Source organism: Elephas maximus, chromosome 8 (genome assembly GCF_024166365.1).
Source record: "Elephas maximus indicus isolate mEleMax1 chromosome 8, mEleMax1 primary haplotype, whole genome shotgun sequence".
NCBI lineage: Eukaryota > Metazoa > Chordata > Mammalia > Proboscidea > Elephantidae > Elephas > Elephas maximus.
Window position 1 is genome coordinate 43,629,473 of NC_064826.1, and position 24,704 is coordinate 43,654,176.

The window sequence follows — 24,704 nt, forward strand, 5'->3', positions numbered from 1 at the left end:
AAGTGTTTGAACCTGAACTTGAAATCTATGGGGGGCACTCAAGGGCTTTAAGTAAGGAAGTAATATGATGCTATTTGCATTTCCTAAAAATATCACTAACAGAAATGGGAAGGATGCATTGGAGAGGGACGAGACAGAGGCAGAGGGACTCTTACGAGACTGTTCGGTGTTGTAATTCAGCCAAGAAAAGGAGGGCCCTGCATTAGAGCAGTCGCAATGGGGTGCAGAGCAGAGACGGGGGGAGGTTCTTGAGATTTTAGGAAGTGACACAGAAGAAAGGATTGATTAAATGTGCTGGATGCAGAAGGGGGAGAAGACTGGGATGACTCCCAAGTGCTTGGTTTTGTCGAAGTCTCCTTTTAAACACCAGTTTTTCTACTACCTAACACAGTTTTTTTTTTTTTTTTTAACACAGTTAGTTGTTGCTACTCAAGAAGATGTCTCATGAAATAAATCAAAATGGTACTTGCTTTTGTAGTAAGGAGGGGCAACATCCTGCACTTGGATTATTATGGAGTATTTATTGCCGGACGCCAGGTTACTTGGATTTTCATAATCTAGATCACCAATCAACTAGATTAAAACAGAGATATTAAATTATACAGAATAGACAATCTAATTTATTACACAGATAAAGACATTTTCATATACTGTTAGCAAATGTGTAAATTGACAAAAACATTCTAGACAGCATTTTATCAATATGTATAAGAAGCTTTAAAAAGTTATACCCATACCTTTGCTCATTGCCAAAGAACTTACTCTAAAGAATTTATCAGGAGAGGGGGTTTCTGTACAAAGATGGTCATGAAGTGCTATTGCCCAACAGCAGTGACTCACAACTTCAGGCTAGCTGAAGAAAAGTAGGATATAGAATCCTATTTGCAGGGATGTTTTCATTACTTAAAATACTTATGCACACTTAGAATACATGTGCACGTATGTATAGAATATGTGTAAAATACATGCATAGAAAAAGACAAGAAGGAAATATATCAAAATATTAGCAATGCTTATCACTGGATAGTCATGCTTTTCTGTGTTTTCTATATTTTCTGCAAAGAACATGTATTAATTTCCTAACGTGAAAGAAAATAGGAATTATTTTTCAAAAGAAACAATGAATAAAATTGGTAAGATTTCCTTGGGGAGTGAAAGAAGGCTTGGGGAGGAAAGTGGAGAAGGAGGTGGGGTGAAGGGATGGGTGAAGGCCTGCTTCACTCTTCTCCCTGAGGCTTTATCTCTGGTGCAAGCCACTCTGGAGACCCCCCAAGCACCTTCCCTACCCTTCCATTTTCCTCTGCTCCTTCCCCACCACACCTCCAGCAGGAGCCCTGTAAGTAAGTGTCTCACACAAATCAATGAGGCTGCCTGTATGCCCACCCTCTTCCAACTCTGCTTTTGCCCTCTTGCCGTTGCTGTGTAGGGGTGGTCTACCTAAACACCCTCATTCTCTCATTTGGATCTCCAGCAGTTCTGTTGTTGTTATTGTTACCTGCCATCAATTTGGCCCCCAACTCATGGCAACCCAGTGCACAACTGAACAAAACACTGCCCAGTCCTGTGCCATTCCCATGATCAGTTGGGGATTGGACCATTGTGATCCATCAAGTTTTTATTGGCTGGTTTTCTAAAGCAGATTGCCAGGCCTTTCTTCCTAATCCATCTTAATCTGTTCAGCATCATAGCAACACACAAGTCTTCACTGACAGGTGGGTGGTGGCTGCATATGAGGTGGTGCACTGGCAAGAAATCGAACTCAGGTCTCCAGCATGGAAGGCAAGGATTCTACCACTGAACCACCAATGTCTCACCCAGTGGGTCTACGATGCTGAATTTATGGAGACACACTCATGGTTCTGGCCCTGCTTTCTCGGACCTCACCTCTTTATGGGCCAGGAATGAGCACTCAAATAAACAAAAGTGCTTAAGTCACTAATGTGACTGCAGAGGCACACTAAATAGGAGTGCAAACTGTGAGCCATCCAAGAAAGAATCCAGTCCTTAGCACCCCAGGCATAGTTGTGCATAACAAACAAGGCCTGGAACCTGGGTAAAATAAAGAGGAAATGGGAAAATAGAGTCACTATTAAGTTTGTCAGTTGCCACTGCTCTGAGGGGGAGTTACCTTGGAAATTTCTCTCTGTAGGGCAGCAAATGCACTACGCATGTTAAACCAGCTTCCCCATTGCCCTTTAAGTGATGCAATGACCGTTAACTGACCACAATTTTCCCAGAGCCAGCTGGATCCTGTAAAAATTTGCTGCTGCTCCCCACTCCAGATGGCGTGGTGAAGTTGAATTTGTTGTTCGGAGCTTCGCTGTCATTATCAAGGCAGGACTTGTTCAGGTCCAGAAGCTGGGTCCCCTTGGCTGCTCTCTCAGGCACCATAATGCTGGCAGAAAGACATGATTCAATATTTTCCCCCAACAAATGTTGACCAAATGTTGCTTCTGTCTTGGCCTGGTCACCTCTACTTTAATTTCATTTCAAAGCAAACCCATGGCTGTTACAATAACCTCCCAATGGGTCACCCTGCTTCTGTCCTTGCCTCCTTGTAGACTATTCTTAATACAGCAGCCAGAAGGATCCTGTTAAAATATTACATCAAATCGTTCTGTCTCCTAAGTCCCAAATAGTTCTTCCTTTCACTCGTCATAACCTTGACCCATAGGATCCTACACGAAATCTCTCCCACTCCCAGTGCCTCTCTGACCTCATCTCTACTAGCTCTTCTTGCTCACTCTGCTCCAATGACTCTGGCCCCCTCGTGTTTCTTCACCACCACCCAGCTCTGGCTTCTGGGTCTTTGCACTTGCTGTGGAATGCTTTTCCCACAAACAGCCATATGGCTCACTCTTTTGCTTTCTTTTTGACAGCAGTGGGTTTTTTGGGGGGTTTTGCTTTCTTTAGTCTGTAATCAAACATCACCTCAGTTAGACCTTCCCTGGCTACCTTATCTAAAATGTCAACAACCCCTGCTCATTGCTTCCTCTCCTCTTCCCATCTTTTAAAAAAGAGTTTTAGCACTTACCATTTTCTAATACACTACATATTTTACTTATTTATCTTGTTTATTGTCTGTTCCTCTCCTAGAAGGTAAACTCCACAAGGGCAGGGAGTTTTGAGTGCTTTGCTCTTGGAACATAGTAGGCACTCAATAAATATTTGTTGAATGGATGAATGATAGTTTGTGAAAGTAGAACAGTAGTGAAGAAAAACATAAGAGCAATATAAATTTGAGCTCTGCCTGCAGAAGTTTATAATCAGGTTAGAGAAAATCCCTGTACCCCTACATCCCTCAGTCCCCATGCTTTGAAGATTGAGAGTTCCTCGACTTGTGTTCTAATGGCTTAAATATCACAGGAGGGTCTCCTAACCCCCTGGTATCATTCATTTAATAAAGGTTTACTAAGGATTGAGGTCCCAATGACCCACAGTATTTTCAATCACCTTATATGCATGTGAAAGCTGGACAATGAATAAGGAAGGCCAAAGAAGAATTGATGCCTTTGAATGACGGTGTTGGTGAAGAGTATTGAATATAGCATGGACTGTCAGAAGAACGAACAAATCTGTCTTGGAAGAAGAACAACCTTAGAAGCAAGGATAACGAGACTTCATCTCACATACTTCGGACATGTTATCAGGAGGGACTAGCCCCTGGAGAAAGAGACATCATGCTTGGTAAAGTAGAGGGTCAGCAAAAAAGAGGAAGACCCTCAATGAGATGGACTGATACAGGGGCCACAACAATGGACACAAACATGGTAATGATAGTGAGGATGGCGTAGGACTGAGCCGTGTTTTGTTCTGTTGTATATAGACAGGGTCGCTAGGAGTCAGAACAACTCAATGGCACCTAACAACAACAATCTCAATTGACCCCAGTGTCAAGGCAAATAACACAAATGAGTAGAGCTGTCCCCAGACTTAGAGCCTTTCGATGCAGCTGACGTAGCTGATTAAGACCTTTAGGCTTCAATTCATTTTGAGGGCCTTTATCATGTCTCTAGGCTTCAGTTTCTCCACTATAAAATGGACATAAATCATGTCAGTTAGCTTTTGCTACATAACAAACCAGCCCAAAACATAGTGGCTTAAAACAATAAGCATTTATAATTTCTCACAATGTTATTGTTGGTCTGTGCCGTCAAGTAGATTCTGACTCATAGCAACCCTATATGACAGAGTAGAACTGCCCCGACAGGGTTTCCTAGACTGTAATCTTTACAGAAGCAGATCGCCAAGTCTTTTCTCCCATGGATCGTGGCTGATGAGTTTGAATTGCTGACCTTTGTGTTAGCAGCTGCGTGCTTAACCATCGTGGCACCAGGTCTCTTTTTCTCACAATACTATGGGTTATCTGGCAGTTCTTTTGGTGCTAATCCAAATGGGCTGGTCTCTCTGGTCACCTGGTAGCTCGACTGGGGCTGGGTAGTCTAGTATGGCCTCACTTACATGTCTGGTGATGGAATGGTGGTTGGTCTCTGCTTTATGTTGTCTCTCATCCTCCACTAGGCTAGTACGGGCTCTTCACAAGGAGGTCACAGGGTTCCAAAAGTGACAAGAGAAGGCAAGTTCCAACATGCAAACACTTTGCAAGTCTCTGCTGTGCTGCCTTTATGAATGTTCCATTGGCTAAAGCAATTCACATGGTGGGAGAATAATCAAATCTCACTTCTCTGCTATCCAATGCATTGACCAATTCAAATCGATTTATTATCAATCCTGTTTCCATCTGTTTCACTTCTGTTCTGACACCAGCCACACATGCAGCACATCTTCCTCTGTCTCAGAGCCAGGTCAGAGCTCACAAGTTAAAGGGCACAGTTCTCCAGACTGCCAAGTCTGCCCAAGACTTCAGATATCAGCCACAAGCTTGGTGGTTCCCTATAATACCCTCACCTCTGACCTGTAGGATACAAATCTGGAGATTTCCAGAACCCCCTCAGGATAAAACTAGCCATAAACTCAGGGGTTTCTAGACTCCCCTCACTTCTGACCTGCTGGCTTCCACTACTCCCTCAGGTTTGATAATTCTCCAGAATGACTCACAGAACTCACAGAAAGTGTTTGTCTTATTTATCTAGGGCTGCTATAACAGAAATAACACAAATGGATGGCTTTAACAAAGAGAAGTTTATTCTCTCGTAGTTTAGAAGGCTAGAAGTGCAAATTCAGGGTGCCAGTTCTAGATGAAGGCTTTCTCTCTCTGTCAGTTCTGGGGGAAGGTCCTTGTCATCAATCTTCCTCTGGTCTAGGAGCAACTCAGGCACAGGTACTCTGGGATCAAAGGATGCATTCCACTCCCTGCTTTGCTTTCTTGGTGGTAGAAGGTCCTCCTGTCTCTCTGCTCAAGCCTCTCTTTTATATCTCAAAAGGGATTGACTCAAGATACAGCCTAATCTAGTAAATTGAGTCCTGTTGATTAACATAACTGCCTCTAATCCTGCCTCATTAACATCATAGAGGTAGGATTTACAACATATAGGAAAATCACATCAGATGACAGAATGATGGACAATCACACAATACCGGGAATCATGGCCTAGCCAAGTTTATACACATTTTGGAGGGATACAATTCAATCCATGACAGTGCTATACTTAGGATTACAGCTTTATTATAGCAAAAAGGATACAAATGAAGAAATGCATAGGACAAGGTCTAGGAGGGTTACCAACACGAAGTTTCCATGTCCCAAAAAGGGATGCACTACTCTCCCACATGCATTGATGTCTATTACCAATCAGGAAGCCCATAAAACTACCATGTCCAAAGCTTTTATTGGGGCCTCATTACATTGACATGACTGAATCACACCCTCTTCCCCTGAGGTTGGCTGATATCACATAGTGGGTCTTTCTGGCCCCACCTGAGTCACCTCATTAGCATAACCTGTCAGGTCTAGAGCCCTCTTAGATAAGAAAGATACTTCAATCACTGGCAAAATTCTCAGGTTTTACAGGCTATCTCTCAGGAACCAAGGATAAAGACCACATTCTTTGGGTAAAGTTGAGTTCTTTACTCCACATGTGGTCAAGCCAAGTTTCAAGAAGTAGAATGATAGACCCTACCTCTTTATGGGAGGAATGGCCAAATCGCATTGCAAAAGGATATATATATATAGACAGGAAAGAATGTATAGCTATTTTTTTTGCCACCTACCTCAATCATACCTTGCCTTGGGCAGAATCTCTTACAGAAAATATATTGTGGCTGCCATGACAATGTGCCTTGCAGACCTTCAACTAGAGGAGTGTAATCGACCATGGTTCCAACTGCTATGCTCTGAAGTCCATGGCTGTTTTTACACTGAGACCATGTGCCAATGACTGGACCTGGCAGAGACGCTAAGGCAGGTTTATTCCTGTCTTCTGACAGCTAGTTAACTTTGGCTTGAGGACTTCCCAATGGCCTTGCTGAACTTTCCTTAGGCTGCATCAGTCTAGAACATGCCTGTCCACATTTCCTCCCTCTTTCCTTCACTCAGGGTCAGACCTGCATGGTGGTCTGATAACTCTTCCAGCCTTATAGAGCTCTCTCCTCATTTTCTCACACAGCTAAATTAAATCCTTGCACATTTAATCCTGCCTTGGCATCTGCTTCTCAGAGGACCCAGACTAACATGTGTTGAGTTCTTCAATCCTCTGTACTATCAGCTCTTTCTGTGACCAAACTGTGCTCCCTTCTACCTTCCATAGGCTCTCTAATGGCAGCTAAAATGCTCAGCAAATGTGGAGCAAGCAGGACAGCAAGGATGGTCTTGGGCTGCTGAGAATGATAGGGTTTACTCCCTGGAAAGAAGTTTTCCTAGCAGGTGTAACTGAATCTCCACAACAGCTCACTGGCACAGATCACCTGTGTTTCAGAAGGATTGGAGTTGGAGCATTTGCATTCCTGCCTTGATTATACAATGTCCTGGTTACATTGGTAATTACTTAGAGTTGTTGTTATTGTTAGTTGCCAACAAGTTGGCTCCAAGTCATGGTGATCCATGTACAACAGAACAAAATGTTGTTTGGTCCTGTACCGTCACTGGTATGTTTGAGTACATTGTTGTAGATAATTGTGTCAATCCATGTCACTGAGGGTTTCCCTTGTTTTCACTGATCCTCTGCTTTACCAACCATGATGTCTGTTTCTAATAATTGGTCTTTCTCAATGACGTGTCTAAAGTAAGTGAGTCAGAGTCTCACCATCCTCGCTTCTAAGGAACATTCTGGCTGTATTTCTTAGAGTGTTGTTGTGTGCTGTCAAATTAATTCGGACTCATAGGGACCCTACAGGAAAGAGCAGAACTGCCCCATTGGGTTTCCTAGGCTGAAATCTTTACAGGAGCAGACTGCCAGGTCTTTACTCCTGTGGCGTGCCTGGTAGGTTCGAATACAGACCTTTTGGTTAACAGCTGAGTACTTAACCATTGTGTCACCAGAGCTCCTTTTCTTAGTGTACCAAAACCAAACCAAACCCATTACTATTGAGTTGATTCTGACTCATAGCGACCCTACAGGACAGAATAGAACTGCTCCATAGGGTTTCCAAGGAGCGGCTGGTGAATTCAAACTGACGACCTTTTGGTTAGCAGCCAAGCTCTTAACCACCATTAGAGTAAAAAAAATATCTATATATCATTTATTAAATACCAACTCTATCCTGTATCATAACATGGATTTTAAAAACATTTATCTTTAATATCCTTATCTCCAAGAGGTTTGTATGCTTATCCTTATTTTACAGATGAAGAAAGAGTGGCTCAGAGTGGCTCAAAGCCCTGTCCGAGAAAGTGGGTTCATCCACACATGATTCTTTATTGGCTATGTTGGTGTCACTGTAAACTTTATTAAGTTCCTTCACAGAATATCCAGACCCACATTGGGCTGAGGAAGCCATGAGGCTGCAACATTCAAAGAACCTAGAGTCCTGAAGCCAGACATTCCAGGCACTCCAAAAGAGGGCTCACACTTGGCTCCTCAGGGCTGTGTGCCTTGTTCTTGTATTATTCCTAGACACTTTAGTATTTCTTCCCTAAACAAGTAACTTGGAAAACCACACCCTCATTCATCAGTCCCTGCCTCAACGGCCAATGCCCTCTCTCCCTGCCATCTGACCACCGTTTCTCCCCGTGCAAATGTGACCGGGCCCAGCTGCATTCTCAAATGGCCAACCTTCTCTGCCTCTTGCTCACAAACAGCCTGTGAAGCGAAGCACCTGACAATTTATAACCAGTGCGGGTGGGACTGTTAAGAGCCTTTGATGCCTCCATTGGGCTGGGGCTCATTCATCATCTCAAGAAAGCCACAGGGGCCTCCTCGACCAGTAGTAAAGGCTGTTTTAGTCTTTGATTCGCCGGCATGCACCAGCAGGGACAACAAGGGGCACTGCCTACCTCCAAGCTGGCCTCCCCATGTCTGGTGCATTGCCACAGCTATGAACAGAATCAGGCTGCCTCTGCCACCCATGCTTCTGCCAGTGCACAAACTCAGTAAGAGGGGCCTTTGCTCAGGACCCCTTGAAGGGACAAGTGTTGTCAGAGAACTATGGCTGCCTTGTTCCTGTTCTTATTTTGTTTTGTTTTTTTTAAAACCTGCTCCTTGCTTCCACTTTGGCCTGATGAATAACCCAGACCTGGTGTGGTTTGAGATGGAGGAGGAAGGAAGGGTGGGAGGATGGTGGGCGATGCAGGGTCAGGTTTTCTCAGCACCCACAGCATGCAAATGAACCAAGGGACACGCAGGCTGGGTGTGTGGAGTAAAGATGTCCAGTTCCTGTTTACCGAGGAAGAACCCCTTTGTTGCCCTGCCCCACACCTGGGCTTTCACAGGGCCACTGGGAGTCACCCTGGCTGGAAAAGCCCAGAAGAGGGACTTGAATGTAGTTTAGAATTATCTTCAGTTAATCCAGTGACTTGGTGCTGGCCTTCAGCGCTGTCATGAGCAGGACCCTTTATGGGCTTGCCTGAATAGCCTGGGGCACTGGAAATATGATTTCACCAGCTAGCCCTGGCAGCCACTAACCTAGTGTCCTGAGAAGTCATAGAGGGCATAATCAATGAAAAACCCTTAAAGCTCAACAATAAAAAGAAATAATCCAATTTAAAAATGAATAAAGGATTTGAATAGACATTTTTCCAAAGAAGATAAAGAAACTGTCAACAGCAAATGAAAGCATGCTCAACATCATTTCTCATTAGGGAAATGTACTTCAAAACCAGAAGTGAGATACCACTTCACCTCAGCTACTAACCGAAATGCTGCAGATTCAAATCTACCCAATGGCTTTGTGGGAGAAAGACCAGATGATCTGCTTCTACAAAGACTATGGCCCAAAAAACCGTATGAGGCGGTTCTACTCTGTCACATGGGGTCACTATGAGTCAAAACTGACTCTGTGGCATCCAACAACAACAACAATGTGAAGCAGTCTGCAAACTCAACACACACATAGGGGACTTCTGGCCTCAGGAAGCCAGAGTATGTACTTAACATATGTGCACTGAAGGGAGAACACTGACGAGGAAGTGAGACAGCAGTGCTCTCTAGTCCTAGGCACCCACAGTTCTTACTCCTTAACTCTCAGTGACCCTCTCCCACCTCTCAGGACAAGGCAACAAAGAAGGCAGAAGCACCTAGAAAGGCAGGACCCAGTAGAGGAATTTCCCAGGATGCACTGGAGTCACACAAGGAGTGCTAGCACAGACTTAGATTTTCAAAGAAAATCAAGAGTGTGCTATGGATTAAATTATTTCACCCCAAAATATGTGTTGTAAATCCCCCCAAAAAAAAAAAAAAAACCTCTATGCCCATGGTTATAATCCCATTTGGGAACGGGTTGTCTTTGTTGTTAATAAGGCAGGATTAGTATAGGGTGTGTTTTGAGTCAGTCTCTTTTAAAATATAAAAGAGATTAAACAAGGGAGCAGAGCAGAGATGGGGGAAGAGAGGTACCAAGCCACGTGAAGATCGTCCAGGAGCAGAAGCTCAGAGACAAGGACCTTCCTCCAGAGCCGACAAAGAAAGAAATCCTTCCCCTAGAGCCAGCACCCTGAATTCGGAAGTCTAACCTCCTAAACTGTGAGAAAATAAATTTCTGTTTGTTAAAGTCATCCACTTGGGGCATTTCTGTTATAGTAGCCCTAGACAACTAAGACAGAGTGGCTCAGCACACCATCTCTACTCTATCTCCAGGGCCCAGACTTCTGGTAACAGAGGGTGGGTTCCGTTCATGCAAGTAATGGTGGGGAGTCACCATTCTAACTCCCCATAGCAACCATCCATACCCATCTAACAGACTCTGAGGGCCATGAATGCTTAGGGCTGGGGTAGGAATCTATTACATGGTCAAAGCTATTGTGACTTTATCAGGGATCCAGCAGGAAGCAATTTAAATTGCTAAATCCTCCAATTTCAGGAGGATTTAGCAAAAAGACTATTATAAAGGTGCATACAGAGTGTATGGAAATCTCAAGGTATGGTGCAATACCTCAGAGCCAGTAAAAACGGGACTCCCTTACCACCTCCATGCCTGATAGCCTTTGGAGGGAGAAGTTTCTGGAACTAGAACCCGGAGACAGAGAGCGCTGTTTGGAGAGGGCTACCTAATAGGAACAGAGATCTTTGGGTGGTGGAGGGACGATAACCTGGCAGGGGCCATACAGGGAGGGAGCCAGAGGGATAAATACTCTGACCTCTCCTCTCCATTCCCCCAATCCCTTGTCCATCGAGGTTGTCCATACAGGTCAGCCTTCTGGGGCATAGAGCAGGCTGGGAGAGAGTGGAAAGAGGATTTGGAGGGGCAAATGGGATGTGCCCAGAACAGAGTTTAACTCTGTTGATACCAGACTCAAGGCCACACTGATTCCCTAGCATGATGCTGGGCATATCAGTTGGGAGAACAGGGAGACATTTATAAGCATAATAAAGGAATTTATATTTCTATTGCTTTCCCTGAGAGTCCCTGGGTGGCACAAATGCTTAAACACTTGACTACTAGCTGAAAGATTGGCAGTTCAAACCCACCCAGGGGTGCCTTGGGAAACAGGCCTGGTGATCCGCTTTCAAAAGGTCACAACTTGGAAAACCCTATGGAGCAGTTCTACTCTACACACAAGGGGTCACTATGAGTCAGAATCAACTTGAGTGTAGCTAACAACAATAACAACAATTGCTTACCCTAGACAATCTATTCCTTTGTATGGTCATACTATATTGATTGGGCCTGTGTCCAAATTCACCCAGAATTTTAAAAAGGCAACTTGTAAACTAGTCAAAGATAAACTCAGAAGGAGACTCTCCATTGGGGACATCCGAAGCTAATAACTTCTCTGGTCTTCAGAGCACTGTCTTGGCAAGGCTCGCTGCAGAGGGGGCTCCCCCCAACTCCCCTGCCCACTCCCACTTCCTCTCTCTCTCACTCTTCCCCCAAGTGGAGGCGCCACTTCAGACTCCCATTAAACTGCAGACTGTTACAAACCACAGAGAAGACGTTAACCTGGGGAATTATTAATCTTGTGGTTTTTGATAAAATAGTAGAATGACAATACTGTTTCAAAAAGGCATATTAACCCACAATCACAAGGGGCTTTATTTTTAAATAACTGTGAATAGATTATGAGGCAAAGAACAGGTCAAAATATACAAAATAACTCACATCCTATTTTTATCTGTGTTTTTCCCTTCCTGTTGCCCTTTGTATGCAGTTAAGTTATATAAGGTGAATTGGATGTTTTGTTTGGTTTTACGTAAGTATTTGGTTTGATATATTCATAATTCTGATAGTGTGATTCTCTGGGGGTACCTACTTACTAATCCTAAATCTGAAGCATTTATTATAACTAACGGAATGTCTGGCCACTGGTGGTAATAAAAAAAAGGTACAACCAGAGAGGGTCTAACAAGTCCCTGTGGTACTTTTCACCAACAGAGATGACCATGTTCTAATCAAAAAAAACCAAACCTGTTGCTGGCAAGTCAATTTCTGACTCATAGTGACCCTATAGGACACAGTAGAACTGCCCCATAGAGTTTCCAAGGAGCGCCTGGTGGATTCAAACTGCCGACCTTTTGGTTAGCAGCTGTAGCAGTTAACCACTATACCACCAGGGTTTCTGACCATGTTACAGAGGGGAGCAAAATAAAAATTATTTTTTAAGGGAGTAAAAAATTGGAGGAGAGAAAAGAAAATGAAAGAGAAAGAAGTAAAAGAAATGATGAAAGGAAAACCTATGTATAAAACAAGATGGTTTAAATCTACTTATTTTTGTGAGCAATTTCCCCAAATTCCTATAATTCTTCAGCTCCTCCTGAGAATATACCAGAGAAGCCAAAGGGTCAAGGGGCACCAGAGAAGTAAAACACTCAGCACAAGTCTCAAAACTAGAATACCTGAAGGTGAACTTGATACAAGTGGCAGGGTTGTCATTGATGTCTTCCACAATGAAGGTTATCTGGATGCGATTCTCCTGGCCCCCTTGGGGTCTATCCTTCACCAGAACTTCCAGAGAAATGGTGGGATTTTGTCTTAATTCACGTGCATCTCGGTCTAGCCTGTTGGCTACTTGGATTGTACCAGTCACTGAGAAGGCAAAGGTTAGAATATGAACCTTTGAAGAAAAATGAAGAGTATGGGTATATGGAGACTTGGGGAAAACTGGAGAAGAACATTCTAATATAAGGATTGGCTTACAAAGAGAATATCTATAAAAATATGACTTAAAAAAAAAACCCCATGTAAGTTCCTGAATTAGACATTTATTGGGGTATCAGGATTGTCTCTCCTAGAATTATTCATCCCAAACCTCAGTCTTGGGTCCCTGGAAGAAGCCCTTGTCCAGAGCTGACGGCTGGTAGATACCCGACTCCAGCTTGACCTGCTGATTCTCTTACTAGAGAATTTGGAACTAAGTGTCATAAGCTGGATCATCAGTAGCTGAGTTGGGTAAATGGCAGAGCTATACGTCAAAGGCCAGAAGCCTAGCTGCTGAGGTCCCTGGAGGTGCCTGTGCCCTCACAGTTTCACTCTTTCTTATGAGATACCCAGTAACACGTTGATAAAGTTTCCCTGCCTTTTTAAAATTTTTCATTAGGTCAAGTTGCCTTAGTGTCTGTTACTTGCAACCAAAGAGTCTCAATAAACATACTCCAAAAAATACTGTGCTTTTTAAAAGCTCAATTTTCCAATATTGGGGTGAACAGAATTCTAAACCATGGTTGTTCAACCCTGCACTATCAGCTGGGTGAGGTCCATGATGCCAGGGCACTAGGAAGTTTTCAGCTATTGCCTTTGCCCTGTCTTCCCTGGGAACAGGTATCATTTGCCCTAAAGCCTATGGGGCAAATACTGCCTTGCCTTTCTGGGATTATCCAATGATACCACCTACCACCACCAGTTGCCATAGAGCCAGTTCCAACTCATGGCGACCCTGTGTGTGTTAGGGTAGAACTGTATTCAATTCTATGGCTGTTTTTTTGGAAGTAGATCACCAAGCCTTTCTTTCTGGGTACCTCTGGGTAGACTTGAACCTCCAAACATTTGGTTAGCAATTGAGCACTTTAACCATTGGTGCTACTCAGGGACTCCTCTCTAATGCTGGTGTTGTTGTTAGGTGCCATTGAATTGATTTTTTGACTCATAGTGATCCCATGTGACAGAGTAGAACTGCCCCATAGAGTTTACTAGGCTGTAATCTTAACAGAAGTAGATTGCCAGGTCTTTCTTCTGTGGAGCCTCTGGTGGATTTGAACTGCCAACCTTTCAGTTAGCAGCTGAGTTTGCACCACGGGCGATCCTTTCTCCAACGCTAGCCTCCACAAAATCAGCAAGGGAAGCCCTCCCAGGAAGAAGATCCCTCTGCTGTGTAAAGTCCTTTTTGGTGATATGACTGGGGTTTATGTAGGTGGTATAATTTGTAGTGGTTAAGAGGGCAGGCTCTGAAGTCAGGTGGCTTAGGTTAGTATCTCTGCTTCGTAATGTATGAGCTGTGAGACCTTGGACAAGTCATTTAACCTGTCCAAGTCTCTCTCTAAGCCTCGGTTTCTGTTATGGAGTAAATTATGTCCTCCCCCAAAAACGTGTGCCAACTTGACTAGTCCATGATTCCCAGTATGTATGACCACAATTTTGTCATCTGATTTTCCTATGTGTTGTAAATCCTATCTCTATGATGTTAATGAGGTGGGCTTGGTAGCAGTTTTGTTATGAGGCAGGACTCAATCTACAAGATTAGGCTGTGTCTTAAATCAATCTCTTTTGAGATATAAAAGAAGGAAGTGATCAGAGAGACATGGGGGACCCCCTACCAGCGAAAAAGGAGTGTCAGGAGCATAATGTGTTCTTTGAACCCAGGGTCCCTGCACAGAGAATCTTCTAGACAAGGCGGAGATTGATGACAAGGACTTTCCCCTAGAGTCAACACAGACAGAAAGCTTTCCCCTGAAGCTGGTGTCCTGAATTCAGACTTCTAGCCTCCTAAGCTGTGAGAGAATAAAATTTCTCTTTGTTAAAGCCATCCACTTGTGGTATTTCTGTTGTAGCAGCACTAGATAACTAAGACAGTTTCCTTATCTGTAAAATGTGGTTTATACCAGTTCAGTGGATTGTTGTGTTGAGGACTTGAGATGGAATGCCTATGAATCACTCGGCACAATGCCTGGTATGTAGGAAGCCCCCAGTGAAAGATGGCTATTACAGTAGGGAGAAACTCTTGTCTTCTCTGCACTGAGATGTTCAGATGGGAAAATAAACTACCAGCAACTAAGCAGTTTTACCTAGATCTGCATTGTCCAGTATGGTAGCCACAAGTAACATGGTTATTCAGCATTTGAAATGTGACTAGTCCGAATTAAGATTTGGTGTAAGTGTACAGTACATACTGAACTTCAAAAACTTGGCACAAAACAAAACAAATTATAATATTTTGGATATGTTGGGTTAAATAAAATGCTTTATTAAAGTTCATTTCACCTGTTTCTTTTTACTTAATTTGGCTACTAGAGAATCTAAAATTACATACATGGCTTCCATTATATTTCTATTGGACACTGAAGGTATAGATCCCTCAAGGTATCCTCAGGATAGTTAACCCATCAGCATTACATACCCATTTTCCTCAAAGGTGAAGGGTGATTTAGCTGGCAATGCTGGGTCCCATTTAGTTTCCCCAACCCCCATGCCAGCTGCTTTTAATACAGCTATTACTCTGATAAGGAGTCCTGGTGATGCAAGAGTTAAGCACTCAGCTGCTAACCGAAAAGGTTGATGAAATCCACCCAACGGCTGCTCAGGAGAAAAACCTGGCAATCTGCTCCCATAAAGATTACAGTCTAGAAGACCCTATGAGCAGTTCTACTCTGTCACGTGGTGTTACTATGAGTGGAAATTGATTCAACGGCACCTAACAACAACAACATTATCCTGGTAACTAATAATGGGCCCTAGACAGAAAAACTTGCCCCTGATCAGGAGACAAATAAAACATTTGTAAAGCAATCCAAGTGGCTGCATTAAAAGATGCACACATATGTGTGTGACGTACATTGATTTATCATAAAATAGTTGTTAATAGTTGTAATGCTGTAAAGGAGGCAGCTGGTAGAACCTTCATCATCCGGATCCTCAGCTGTGATATTGGCCACGATGGTCCCTGGACTCAGCTCCTCCCGAATTCTGTATACTCGTGTTGGGCTGGAACACAAATATAGCAGCCGCAGTTGATTTTCAGGGGCACCAGAGGATGGAGTCTGGGAGGTGGGAATTTTGGTTAGTGCTAAATATAGCGCTGAGCTGTTTAAGTTGCATCAACATGTTCTGAGGTAGAACTCAGCAGCTGAAAGGAGAGACTGGTGTTTGTATTTCCAAAGACCACCTCCCTTTGGATGCAAAGAAAGTGCCATGCTGTGACTGCTAAGATTTACATCGGCTGGCTGTGGTTTCTGACTCCATGTATGCCTGGTGCTGTTTCAGATCAGCCTTGGCATTAATATTTTTTAAAATAAGGATAGTTGGCCAATCCAACCATCTTCTCTTCTTCTCCCAGTTCTTGTGCAAAATGCCTCTGAATTCTTAAAAAACTCTACCCAGGTATAATGCCCAGAACTAAAGACACCCTCCCTTGTCCCCCAGCTCACATCCTGTGACTGCTACCAGAAGCTGGATAAACGGTAAACTGTCTCTATTCTAATGTCTCTGTTTGCTTTTTATTTTCTTCCTTGTCTTTTCTTCTTATTTTTTTTTCTGCCTGAGGAGACAGAATTTATGCACAAAATTGTACACCTTCCCGAGCTGCATTAATCATGAGGTCAGCTGTCTGAACGGAGGAATAAGTCCCCCTGGCAAAGACAGGGGCAGAACTCTGTCCTCCAAGGGTGACCTCTTACAAGATAATCTCCATCATCAGCTTACTCGTCTTCCTCAGATCCCCACTGCCTTTGGAAAAGCAGACAACAATAAGACAGGTAATTGAGTAAACTGAGGAATTTTGAATGCACCAAGGAAAGTTTATTGTTCAAAATAACTCTGCAGGAAATCCTTTTGCTAAAGGAAAATAATTTCAGTGGAGTAAATAGTCACCTCTAATTTACTAGTTAAGGAGCCCTAGTGGCACAACTTTTAAGCACTTGGCTGCTAACCAAAAGGTTGGCAGTTTGAACTCACCAGCTTCTCTGTGGGAGAAAAGACCTGGCAATCTGCTCCCGTAAAGATTACAGCCTAGGAGACCTTACGCAGCAGTTCTACTCTGTCACATGGGCTGCTGAGTTAGAATTGACTTGACAGCACCTAACAATAGCAACAACAATTTACCAGTCTTTTAAGTTTGGATTTTCCCATGTGGGATCTTTTTTAAGAGGGGACATACAAAACCTTGGAGTCCCTGGGTGGTGCAGTTAATATGCTCAGCTACTAACCTAAAGATTGGAGGTTCAAGTCCACCCAGAACTGCCTTGGAAGAAAGCCCTGATGATCTGCTCTCAAAAAAATCGGCCATTGAAAACCCTGTGGAGCGCTGTTCTACTCTGACATACATGGGGTTGCCAGGAGTTGGAATGGACTCCACGGCAACTGTTTTTTTAATATCAGACCTCAAATCTAAATCAATTTCCTGAGGAAAGGGAGATGTGAGAGGGAATTTCAAATTCCCTCTACAATTCCAAAGAAGGAATGTGAGAGCTCCACACCCTGAGTCAGAAGCAGACAGAGAAAGGCTGCAATCAGGCCTTTGTCTCCCTCCTCCTTCCCCCAGTGCTCTTGTTTGGATCCTGGACCTGCTGCCCGCTCCCCTCCCCCATTTATGAGGTGATTTTCTGTTATTCTATGCCATTTGTTGGGGGAGAATAATCTGTTCAGCCTGAGAGGATATCCCAACGGGCTGAGTCTCTCACCATCCAGAGGCCCACCGAAGCAGGCCTATTAATGCATTTACTTACCTGGCACACCAGGAGACTGCTCCAACCTACAGTGGGCCACATGATGCTGCCCACGGAGGGGTCCAGGAAGAGACAAAGAGGAAAGAAGGGTGTAGTTTCAGCTCTTGAGGCTGGGCTCGGCCTCCTGCCCTCACATCCATTCTATGAAACCTCCTGCTTCTAATAGATGACATTTGTTGTTGTTGACAATGTACACAGCAGAACACCACACCAACTGAACAATTTCTACAGGTACAATTCAGTGGCGTTGATTACATTCTTCAAGTTGTGCAACTATTCTCACCTTCCTTTTCCAAATTGTTCCTCCAGCATTAACATAAACTCACTGCCCCCTAAGCTTTCTACCTAACCTTTCTAAGTTGCCATTATCAACTGGATCCCATACAGATAGTTTTTTTAAAGGGCACAATGCTCAAGGCAGACATTCTTTACTAGTTAAGCTTTTGTTTGGTTTAAACAAGACTTCAAGGGATATTTTCAGTTTAGGGTTTAAAGATTATCTCTGGGCAATAGTTTTAGGGGTTCATCCACCCTCTATGGCTCCAGAAAGTCTGGATTCCATAAAAATATGAAAACCTGTCCTGCATTTTTCCCTTTTTGATCAGGATTCCTCTCTAATAGATGATATTTTCTCTTTGACTACTTTGGGTTCTAATAACTTGCAACAAAGAGGTCATTGAGACTCCAATATTCCCTCTGCAGCCTTGCCCAAGCTGCTCACAGTGTGACCTTGGGACCAGCAAAACCAGCATCACCTGGCAGCCTGTGAGGAATGCAGATCTCAGGCCCCAACCCAGACTGAGTCTGGACCTGCATTTTAACAAGGTCTCCAGGGGGACTTTGTTTGAGAAGAGTTATTACAAGGAATTGCTGGAGGACACAACCATGGGCTCCCAGCCTCTCAGAAGATAAAGAGGACACCTCAGGAGGAAAGTTCCCTTTCTCTCACCCTCTTCCTTCCCCCTATTACAGTGGTTCTCAGCTGAGGGCAATGATGTTTCCCAGAGGACATTTAGCAATGTCTGGAGACATTTTTGTTGTCACAGCTGAGTTGGGGGGTTGCTAAGGACATCTAGTGGGCAGAGGCTAGGAAGGCAGCTAAATATCCCACAACGCCCAGGACAGCCCTCCTGTCCCCGCAACAAAGAAGTAAAACGTATACAGCTCAAAATGTCAAAGTGCCAAGGCTGAGTGATGGCTCTGAAGGTTCATCACACTCATACCAGAAGCTCCGAGGAATCAGATCCCCATGAAGGGGGCTGGTCAGCCTACTGGTGACAGCACTGTTCCTCAGGTAAAATGGCCTCTCCTTGGCCAACCTAATATCACAACTGACAGAAGCTGAAATTTTTGGTTTACTTGGTCTTGGGATCCAAGATCCAGGTATGTATAAAATATCTTTCAGCATTAAAGTGTCACCCTCAGGCCATGGTTAACAACGATTCAAAGTGCAGTGAAGTCAGGGCAGGGTAGCCACCCCAACAGGACAAACTCTGATACCACTTACAGCAGTCCTCTGCATACCATCAGATCACCAGGGCCTGGGTGAGGGTGACAAGGCTGATGGCCATACTCCTGGGGGAGGTTGTGAACCCTGGGTGACTGTGAGCAGGCCTGTTGTTATAAATGAGTATTCAGTAAGTGCATAAGTAAGACATTGTACCAGCCACCAGGTAGAGAAACGCTGTGAATAAACACAAAAGAAATGGACAAGAGGGGAGAGAGACCTACCTACCCAACTGTAAAAGAAAGTGCTCTACAAGAAGAATCTTTGTCAAAGGGGGGAAAATGTGGAACAGAATTCCAAATTCCCAGACTCTCTGGAGCCATTGAGGCTGGATGAACCCCCAAAACTGTTGCCCTGAGATAACCTTTAAACCTTAAGTCAGAAAATGTCCCCTGCAGTCTTGTTTAAATCAAACATAGGTTAGCTTATTCAGTAAAGAATGTTTGCCTTGAACATCATGCTCTTTTGAGAAACTGTATGGGATCAAATTGACAACAGCAACTTGAAAGGTCAGGTAAGAAGCTTAAGGAGGCAGTGCATTCAGGTTAATGGGGGAGGAACAACTCAGAAAACAAGGGCGAGAATGGTTGTACAACTTGAAGAATATAATCAATGTTGCTGAATTGTACATATAGAAATTGTTGGATTGGTGTACATTTTCCCGTGTATACTCTAAACAACAATAAAGAAAGAGCAAGCACTGTACACACGCAGAGAGTAAATATAAGTCAGGAACTGACTTATATTTTTTATATGTAAGCGCTCAACAATAATAGCAGAACTCTAGAGTACACCTCATGAGTCCACAAAGCCCATTCTTAGAGGGTACTGAAATATGCAGTGTTTGTCTCCACTCAGGGATAAAATAGTTAGCTGGTCACTCAGGTGATGGACTCTGTCCAGGGGGATGGAGTCTAACAGGTCTATCTCAAAGCAAACATGAGAACCAGAGAGTTCCAGACAGGCATTTGTGTGCCCTAACAACCAGCCGGGGTCAGGATCTCTTTCTGTTCAGGTCAATTGCTTTATTTTGGAAGACTCAGTGCAAACCAGATGCTTTACAAGGTCTGCCCCTTGGGAGAACTATTATTTTTCCCTTTGCAATCCCATTAACCTGATTTCCCACCTCACAGCCTGGGGGTGTGGGGAGGGATTGCAGAATGCATCTGCTCCAGCCCACATTCATCACCCTCTGCTGAGGGTTACTGATGAAATCAGCAGTGACGTGTGGACCTATGCCTGACCCCGCATCCAGGCTGGGATGTCACAACTATTTATAACCCACCTGGACTGTGCACTTGGAGGAACTGTCAGCACAGGTGCACTATGCCACCCTTTTGAGCATAACTTGGCCATGGGTGGTAATGGGAAGCATTACCTGTGAGTTTGCTTGCTGATGTTCCCTCTATTTTGACCCCAAGCAACTGGGCTTGTGTTAGCATCAGCTAGCAACTGGGCTGGTGTTGGACTGTACTAGCATTCAGAAGTTTCACAATTGTGGTGTGTTTGCCAAGCAGCCCCAGAGATAGCCTGGGAGTGGGGTAGCCTTAATCCCTCCTGATCTCAGAATACTTTTGCAAGCATTCTACTTATTTCATCCCTGAGTGGTGCAAACGGTTAAAGTGCTCAGCTGCTAACTGAAAGGTTGGCAGTTCAAGTCCACCCAGAGGTACCTTAGGAGAAAGTCCTGATAATCTACTTCCAAAAAATCAGCTGCTGAAAACCCTACGAAGCACAGGTCCACTCTGACACACACATGGTCACCATACATCAGAGTCAACTCGGTGGCAATTTATTTCTACCTAGCTCTGTGGCCAAAGGGCTTTTTGTTGGTGGAGTATCTTGTGCTGAATTTGTTCATGACCATTAAAGCAGTTAACTCCCAGGCCAGTGATTTTGCCATTTTTCTTGGCACTGGCTCCTGAGCCCATTTCAGGGACTGGGAAAGGTAGAGTCTCCATGACCAATAGTCCGGACTGTCTACAGGGTCAGTTGCTAACTTAGAATCCATCTTCCCCTCCTAAATCCACATCTACAACAGGCATGGGTCTCCCTTTGTGCCTAGTTCGGTGCCCCTCCCACCAGGTGTACCTTCCCTTCTGCTGGACATAGAAGCTGCCATGGATAGCCAGATCCTTTTCCCAGCTCTGCCATGCTGGAAGAACCATTAGATCACCCACAGTGGGCAGGCCCATCAGGATGGAGGCACCATCTAAAGCGACCTCTCTGCAGTCCAAGGATAACATTCCCAGAGTGAGCTTTATGGAGTCTTGTCTGATGATGTGCACCCTAGGGTTCTGCTATTGTTAATGTTATTAATGTTGAACAGTTTCTTATGAAAATTTCCAGTTGCCGTCAAGTAATTCTGACTCATGGTGACACCACGTGTTTCAGAGGAAAATTGCCCTCCATATGGTTTCCATGGCTGTGAACTTTCTGAAGCAGATCACCATGCCTTTTTTCGAAGGTGCCTCTGGGTGGACTTAACTGCCAACCTTTTGGTTAGCAGCTCAGAGCGTTAAGTTTGCACCACCCAGGGACTCCACTGTACTAGTACCTGGCTGATATTTACTCTCCACACGTGCACAAGGGCAAGCCGAGCACCAGGGACATCATGTCAGGCCCCCACCCTTCACCCCACCATACATAATCCCACGGTGCATGTGAATGTGGGGACAGGGGGTGGCATGGGGAGAAAACATGGAAAATAGAAGTCCAGAGGTCTGGATAAAGGACACTGAAGATCTCACGTCTCATATCGCTCCCCTAGGCCAGAGCAAAGGGCATCTCCCGCTCCTGTTCACTGTGTCTGAGGAGGCTCGGCTGCATAAGAAAGCTGAGCCTGCAGCCCTCGGAGCTCTGCATGCTCTCAGGCCTACCTGGTAAAGCGAGGAATTTCATCATTGATGTTCAGGATGTTCACCTGGAGGGCTGTGGAGACTTTGAGGCCTTGGCTGTCTCTCACTTCCACAATGAGATAGTGACTGTGAGGGAAATATTCCAAGCAGGAGAATTAAACTTTGCTCACAATACCTCAAACTGCAGTGGCAGTAGTAAGGAAAGAATGTATCCCCATTCTGTCTATGCCCACCATATGCTCCTGAAGAAGCCAGGCCTGTTATGTCCACCCTTCTTCTCTAAAACCCACTCCTCCACCTCAGCTGCCATTAACACCACCATTTCACTGTGTGGCTGCTTGTGCCAGCCATGGTACACGTCCTGTCCCCTTCATTTCTCACAATATCCCTGCAAAGTACAGATCACACCCAGGCGAGGACACTGAAGCGCCAAGGGATTAACCAGCCCTAGTTCTCACAACTGGCCAGAGCCGGGATTCAAACCTGGTTGACTTTAAAGCCTGTTTTCATTCCAAATCCTGGCCTTTCCTCATCTCTTTCCTCCGAGGCCTGCTGGCCTCCACCCTGATGCTTTAATATTTGTAGCCACTTGGCTCTATCAGCTGTCACAGTCTCAGTGCCACCTCAAACCAGACTGGGCATCTGAGGCAATCCTACAGAAAATTGGGAGCCCTTTCCCATTTGGGGTTCCCATGAGTCAGAACTGACTCAACATCAGCTGTTTTTTTTTTTTCTTTTCACCCCATACCTTGGCTCTTGTTAACTGTAGATAAAGATTTTGGACAGGGAGAGAGGTCTTCCAGGTAATTACCTTATTCCCTATTTTTCTTTGGGGCTTAAAACCCCCTAAATATAACAGGAGGACAACAGACCTCTCAGAGCCACCCAAGCCACCCCCATGTTGCACTGGGCCTGCTCCTTCATGTTTTCATTGTTGTTCAAAAAACCACCCAGGAGAACTTCAAGCAAGGTCATGCAAAGGCTACCTGTTGTTTCCTGCTTCATAGTCAAATTCTGTTGTTGAGAAGAGGGTACCACTAGCAGACATTCTGAAGCTCTTGGAGGGAGAAATCAGGAAATACTAAAAAACAAGAAAAAGAATGTAACTGTTAAAGAGAATAATTAATAACAGACATATTACTTTGATTTTAAGGTTTTTCTTACCCACAAAACCAAGTATTAATCGTAAAAAAATTCCTGACCCCAAATTAATCTTGCCAGAGGCTTTTTTCTTGCCTCCAAAGTTGCTGATTTTTTACTTTCCTGTTCAAAGCCAGGTTTACTTAATTTATATTTCAAAAAGTATCATGGCTGCAGATAGGTGGAGGGACAGAGACCACCTTGTGACCTGGTATCAGTTGATCACAGCATAAAGAAAGGGAAGGGCAGGGTTCTATCAATCATGTTAAGATTAGCCAGTGGTTATCTTCTATTCTTCTCCCTCCTCTTCTCTTCATAAGCTTCATTGTTCCTAGCCTGCTTAGAGTCGCTTGCTTTTTTTTTTGTTCGGAATTAGAATGGTCTCCTTATATGCATATAGAATAGCTGCTCAGAATAAACTTTGTTTCAATTACTTTGAGATTTATTTTTAACATAACTAAGTCAGCACACCTGTGCACCTTTCTCCAGGAGACACGTTTGCCTGGTTCCCATCTTATGTTCTTGGTTCATTAAACTTTATTTTTTTTTTTAATTAATTGTGGTAAATATGTATGTAACAAAACACTTGCCATTTCAACGTTCATCACACGTACAGTTCAGTGACATTATGTTTATCAGGTTGTACAAATCATCACCATTATCCATTTCCAAATTTTTCATCACCCTTAACAGAAGCTCTACGTCCCCTAAGCAATGAGTCCCTTTTTCCCCTCCCTCCTGCCCTCAAATATTCTTGATGCATCAGGATGAGGCCCAATGGGCAGGTCTCAGACTTAATGGTTCTTGAATCACCAACTTTCTGGGTCTGTTTGTTTGATCCTCTAGCCCTGACTGGCCACACCCTGAGAAGCTGGTCATTGGGTCCTGCTTCAATCACAGAAAGCAAATAAAAACCCTCCTGTCTAGGCAGGAACTGCTTCCAAGGCCATTCTCCTTGTCTTTTTCACTGTATTCTCACTTGTGCTCCCCTGGACAACTTCAGTCTTTAATTCTAAGTCTTTTGATTCTAAGTCTTGGCTTTAACCAAACCAAAAAAACTCAAACCTGTTGCTGTTGAGTTGATTCCGATTCATGGTGACCCCATATATTACACAGTAGAACTGCCCTCCATAGGGTTTTTTTGGCTGTAATCTTTAGGAAAGCAGATCGCCAATCCTTTCTTCTAAGGTGCTGATGGGTGAGTTCAAACTGCCAACCTTTAGGTTGGTAGCCTAGCCAACGCTGTTTAAACACCTACCATGCATTAGGGACTAAGACTGATACTAAGGTGATTAAGATATGTTTCAACCCTTAAAGGAACTTTCAATATAGTGAGGAACATAAATGTACACAAACATCATGCATTGAAATGATGGAAGCGGCAAGTGTGAGCTGACAATGAAACTTAGCAGGGCATAGAGTCTAAATTGGAGCCTAGTTTGGGGATATAGAACATCTATTTTTAAATCCTATCTCAGGTATGTGGCCACTGGTAAAGCCCTTCCCACGTTTTGGGAGTTGAGTCTTTTTGTAGTCCTTAACTTCTAGCATCTAGGTTAGCTCTTTTGATGGCACCCTGCCCATCACCACTTGCTCTGATAGGCACCCACAGGTCTATCTGTACAGCCCACTAGGAGCCAGCCTCTAGGAGGACCATCCCTGTGCTGTCCAAGGAAGCAGGGGGAGGACCTGGACCAGAAGAACTGGTTCAGGTTCTGGTCCTCACCACAGGGTCTTGGACAAGTCCTTTCCTTGCCTATAACTTAGGGATGATAA

The 24,704-nt window shown here is 44.1% G+C and overlaps 1 protein-coding gene across 3 annotated transcripts in view; it reads right to left on the reverse strand.

The window, feature by feature from the left end:
• Window positions 1-24,704, reverse strand: part of CDHR3 (cadherin related family member 3) — a 76,545-nt gene that overhangs the window by 18,000 nt on the left and 33,841 nt on the right. For all 3 annotated transcript variants that reach the window (XM_049893665.1, XM_049893664.1, XM_049893663.1), the window contains exons 5-10: window positions 22,775-22,869; window positions 21,810-21,914; window positions 15,536-15,684; window positions 12,387-12,576; window positions 2,224-2,395; window positions 471-573 (exon numbers count right to left, since the gene is read on the reverse strand). In XM_049893665.1, coding sequence (XP_049749622.1) covers window positions 471-573; window positions 2,224-2,395; window positions 12,387-12,576; window positions 15,536-15,684; window positions 21,810-21,914; window positions 22,775-22,869 — 814 coding nt within the window. The remainder of the gene's footprint in view (window positions 1-470; window positions 574-2,223; window positions 2,396-12,386; window positions 12,577-15,535; window positions 15,685-21,809; window positions 21,915-22,774; window positions 22,870-24,704) is intronic.